The sequence below is a fragment of the Maniola jurtina genome, chromosome 11 (assembly GCF_905333055.1).
Source record: "Maniola jurtina chromosome 11, ilManJurt1.1, whole genome shotgun sequence".
In the NCBI taxonomy this organism is placed as follows: domain Eukaryota; kingdom Metazoa; phylum Arthropoda; class Insecta; order Lepidoptera; family Nymphalidae; genus Maniola; species Maniola jurtina.
The window spans coordinates 3,120,537-3,126,108 of record NC_060039.1 but is presented as its reverse complement, the minus strand read 5'-3'; the positions used below and the strand labels follow the sequence as shown (position 1 = coordinate 3,126,108).

General features: G+C 35.9%; 1 protein-coding gene across 1 annotated transcript; it reads right to left on the bottom strand.

Moving 5' to 3' along the window:
- Positions 1-1,888: 1,888 nt before the first annotated feature.
- Positions 1,889-2,656, bottom strand: LOC123869602 (histidine-rich glycoprotein-like). Its single transcript, XM_045912582.1, has one exon. It carries the CDS (start codon positions 2,654-2,656, stop codon positions 1,931-1,933), a length of 726 nt encoding a protein of 241 aa, XP_045768538.1. The 3' UTR covers positions 1,889-1,930.
- Between the last annotated feature and the right edge of the window lie 2,916 nt (positions 2,657-5,572).

Genomic DNA, 5,572 nt, shown 5'->3' with positions numbered 1-5,572 from the left:
GAATACAAATTGGTTTAGTTATAAAACTATACTGTATACATCCCTGTTGTCTCTGGTGCAGTTTTACTGCAGTTAAAGCTCTATCTATTGACCGGAATAAATTAGAATTATCTATTTTGTCTAACTTTATTTACAAATGTCGCTGCGCAAAATTATTTAGTCCTTAAGCCTTACTAGCTGATACCCGCGACTTCGTTCGCGTGGATGTAGTCTTTTAAAAATCCCGTGGGAACTCTTTGATTTTCCTGGATAAAAAGTAGCATATGTGCTAATCCAGAGTATAATCTATCTCCATTCTAAATTTCAGCCCAATCCGTCCAGTAGTTTTAGCGTGAAGGAGTAACAAACATACACACAACACACACATACAAACTTTCGCCTTTATAATATTAGTGTGGTTGCTTTGGTTTGCATGTTAAATTAGTTCTACTACGTAGCGACAAATAATGCTAGTTTAGTTGATTTAGTACTTTGAATGGTGGAGTAGCATTCAATAAATTAAGAGGAGTATTCTAAATTTCCGGGGACCTAAGGGTTGGTAGCTAAGTATATTGGACAAAGAGTTAGTTTGGTCATCCAAAGGCTACCAGCATCTTAGATACAATGCTTCGCAGCGGTGGTCTCGGTGAGGTTTTACTTTTAGATTTAATTTAATACTTATATTGTTTTAGTCTTAATTTAGATTAAAGTTTATTTTATAGAATTTATTGTTATCTACAAAAACCCAGACTAAATAAATTTAACTGAGAATTATAGCAATTTTATTTCCTTTATTCATTTCCTCACTAAAATCTCTTGTATTGCAGTTTTTCAATAACCTCATATAATGCATCTTGAAAAAAACTTATTTTTTTTAAATCAGAAGGGACCGCAAACCTAAGAATTTATATTATGCTAAAAGCTTTTACATTTCAATCTTGTCACTCAGCAAGATCTCTTCAAGAAATAACTCACTCGTTATTAATGAAGATAGTTCTAACTACCTAACACTTTCGCAAGTTAGTAGTGAATAAGTTACGGTAAAGCAAGTTAAGCATCGGTTCGTTGGACTTCGCAACTTGCAGGATGTTTGCTTCACTAACCACAAAAGGAGAAGGTAAGCTTTTAAACTTCTTAATGAATTTTAGAGAAGATTTTCTAAAATTGATGTTTTTAAAATACGAATGCTACGTAGAGCCAAAGCTTATAGCTACTAGATACTTAGCATTCTTTTTTAGACACAACAGTATTTGAAAATTCCCACGTCTTTTGGCGATTGTTACTTATGGCAATTTTTTGGGTTGATGGTGGGTGTATAATACTTAGTTACTAGTAGCAATTTAGGTGAGCTAACCATCATTATAATTGTCAGCCTATTTACATTTTGCTGTTGGAGCATCTTCAACTTACTTGGATATTTTATGGGTAACTTGTTAAATAATTAGCATAGATAATAATAATTAGTAACAGCTTCATTGGAGAAATAATACGGGGCTAAGGTCGATTTTTCATATAATTAACTAAGTGTGTCAAGTTGAAACCTTGTTATTAGCAAACTTGAAATTTCTAAAAAAAAAACTGTATTTTATCTCAGACTGCGAGTAATTTTATATTGGGTCTGCTGGTTTTTACTAATAAAAGTTTAATTATTTAATAATCATTTATCATAAAATATTTGCTTATTTACAAAAGTAACAAAACCCGTAACAAATAACAAAGGCAACACAAGTCTTTCACTAGAATTACTAGAATTTAACATAACAAATAAAATTCTAGACAGAACACAGATTTGAGAGGAAAGAGCACAGCCATTGGTCTTCTAGAAACTTAACTATAAAGAGAAGTAATGGAAGATATAAATAGAAAAGGGAACAACGACTACCTACCTATTTGCTATGTTAAACACAAGTTGATTAAATTCTTACAAATAATATCACAGTTGAAATAGAGATCAGTGCTTGCTGTGATGGCCCCATTCCTTATGGTCCTTGTGGCCACCCTTCTTGCCATGATCGTGATGGCCGTGATGATGCTCATCATGCCCATGATGACCCTTGTGGCCGTGATGCTTCTCATCATGATGATGCTTGTCATGATGGCCTTCTTTACCGTGATGATGTTCGTGATGACCATGATCATGGTGTCCTCCCTTCTTGTGGTGTTCTCCGTGTTTATCGTGGTGTCCTTCGTGGTGTCCATGTTTGTGGTGCTTGCCTTCATCGTGATGGTCATCGTAGAAGTGGTGGTCTTTATGGAAGTGATCCTTGTGGTATTTCTTGTGGTAGCCGTCGGTTTTCTCTCCTTTGTCGTGGTGTTTGTGGTGGCCATGTTTGTCTCCTTTGTGATGATGGCCGGCTTCGTGGTGGTCGCCGTGGTGGTCGTGCTCGTCCCAGTGCTTCTTGTGATGGCCGCCGTGTTCGTGATGATGTTCGTCGTGGTGATGTTTGCCGTGTTCACCGTGATCACCTTTGTGATGATGGTGGTGGCCTTTGTGGCCTTTGTGTCCTTTTTCGCCATGGTCGTGATGGTGATGGTGATGGTGTTCCTTGCCACCACCCTCTTCATGGTGGTGCCCCTTTGTAGCGGCTGCTACGAGATCTTTTTCATCTTCGGCAAGTTCTCGTCCATATACCGCCACAAGACAGCATAATCCTACTGCTACAACAATCAACTTCATGTTGATTGTTGTGTCTATGCTTTGATAGTTTGCTATCGGGTCTTTTATAGTCGATTAGTTTAGATGAGGAAAGCGTTTAGTAATTTTGGCGCAACATTCAGGGACACGCTCACGCCGCTGCGCTGGACCGTTTCGATTCCGAGTTTTCAATTGTGTTCCGAATTTAATCAACTTTGCTTGTGTGATGCTTTGTGATTTAATTACTTATAATATTGTACCTATGTTACGAAAATATTCTACAGATAAATTAATAATGGAGATTCGCTGAAGCATTTTTCGTTTGAACAGTTTAACAGACATATTTAAATTATAATAAGCACAAGGATGTAGAAGAGGTAGGTTAGTGCAAAACCGTAATATTACTTAGGTAATGCTTAGTTACTACAAGTTTTTAACCCCGGACCCAAAAAGAGGGATGTTATAAGTTTGACGCGTGTATCTGTGTATCTGTGTCTGTCTGTGGTATCGTAGCGCCTAAACGAATGAACCGATTTTAATTTAGTTTTTTTTATTTGATATATTTTGTACTATTTTATTGCAATGTTTTCAATAACATTTTAGAAATATTTCTAGGTGTCGTATTTTGTAATAAACGAACGTAAAAAAAAATTACTTATATTTTTTTTTTAAAGCATTGTGCAAAAAATAAAATATCTGAAATTTCAGTTTTCACTGTTTCAATATTGTATTAAAATATACAAAGTTCAAACTCCATTGACGGGCGGAACAACAATACCTGATGTGCTATTCTCTAAGCACACAGCTTCGCCTTTAATGCTGATCTGAACCACGATAATAATATTTTTTTTAACGATTGACTTACTTTGGACTCGAAGGAAATTGCGTGAAAAAATACAGTTTTTTCAAGTGTCAATCTTTTGCCCAATACTTAAAGAGTTTAGAGTTCTACATTCCGTTATAAAACTTAACAAAATAAATACGTCAAATAGTGGCTTTTTTGGTGTTTGCTGTTAACTTGTTTGTGTATATTACAGAACTCTGGACTCATAACTCTGGCACTCTTGCGGTAGGATCGACACCAAAAAACAATCATAATACCATAGTTCAGCATATTGTAGTTTTTATTTTTATTTATTTGTTAAAATCATGTGTTGTGTGTCGCAAAAAGTGGTGGTTAAGATTGGCCTTACAGTCGGGTGATCTGGGCTTCAATCTCGGGCACGCACCTCTAACTTTTTACAGCTATGTGCGTCTAAGCAGTTATTGTATTATGTTATATGTCACTTACTATATGTAGCCTGTAGCGGTGAAGGAAATCATCGTGAGGAACCTGCTTGCTGGGTAATTATTTTCTTTATGGTGTGTGAAGTCTGTCTGTGGTATGGCCAAACCCTTCTCAGTCTGAGAGAGACCCGTGCCCAGTATTGCAGTGGCGATGGGTTGGTCATGATGATGATGATGATTGATGTTTATGTGTCAATTATGTTTTAACGATGAGCTCAAAGACGAACCCAGCGTTGTACAAAATAACACTGGAACATATTCGCCCATCCTGTGAAAGGCTATTTTGTAGTGTGTAGGCGTAAAATATTTTCACGTCCATTTCAATCTCGTCCGGTGCAGGGACATAAAGGAACAATCCGAGTTTTGTCCAAATTTAATCAAAAACAACATCAGGAACAGCCCGTTGTCGCGAATTTTCGGCTTATTTCGATACCCTATTTTATTTTTGAATTTTTGAAAAATGATATTAAATTCAGCAGGGGAAGTCTATTAAAAATAACAATTTTATCATTATTTTGTTTGTTACCTAATCATTAGGTAATAGAGAAAAGTATAATTGCTGAAATGCTTACCTAGAAATCTTGGTTGCCTAAAGAAATAAAAAAACTTGCCAAGTGCGAGTCAGACTCGCGCACCGAGGGTTCCATACTGGGGTTATATTTCCGACATTTTGCAAACTGCAAACATGAAAAACTATTAGGTATGAATAAACATAAATAAAAATCTGTTTTAGAATATACAGGTAAAGCCCTTTCATATGATACCCCACTTGATATAGTTATCTTACTTTGAAAATTGAAACACATTTTAAATCGAATTCACGGTTTTCAGATTTATTCCTTTACTTGTGCTATAAGACCTACCTGTCAAAATTTAAAAGAAAAAAGAGGAAAAAAGCAACTTATCTTACCAAAGCTTATATCTCGAAAACTGAAATTACACTTATTTTCCAAGAAACCAGAGAAAAGTCTTGAAAAATTTGTTGTGAAGTTAAATTATGAAATATATTGGACCAGTTGAAAGTTAACTGCCCTAACTGTCCCTGAGGGGTCGTGTGATGGAATTGAAGCCTTCTTTGGCGCCTCCCTATTCTGAATGAATTTTTTAAATAAAAATTGTGCCCTTTTATAACTGCGAAAACGTTTGAATACAAGATGATGCCCGCGAGGATTTAGGTTTTGAAATCTAAAGGAAATCATTGATTTTGCAAAATAAAAGGTGGTGAATTTCTTCCTCGGGATGCAAGCTATCTCTGCACCAAACGTCGAAATCACCCGTCCCGTCGGGTTTAACGGGTGGGCCGTGAAAAATTAGCAGACAGACAGACTAACACACTTTAACATTTATAATATTAGTATGGATTATTAATCATATTATAAGAGCCCCCCGACTGCGATATCACTGTCGTAGACAAAATCTAGTTAAATACAAGTGTAAATTAAAAATTTATAACACCCCCCAGAAATGAAGTTTACAGTAACTAGAAAAGAGCTGATAACTTTCAAACGGCTTGAACCGATTTTCTTGGATTATAGCTAAAAACACTCTCGATCAAGCCACGTTTCAAACAAAAATAACTAAATTAAAATCGGTTCATTCGTTTAGGAGCTACGATGCCACAGACATATATACAGATACACACGTCAAACTTATAACACCCCTCTTTTTGGG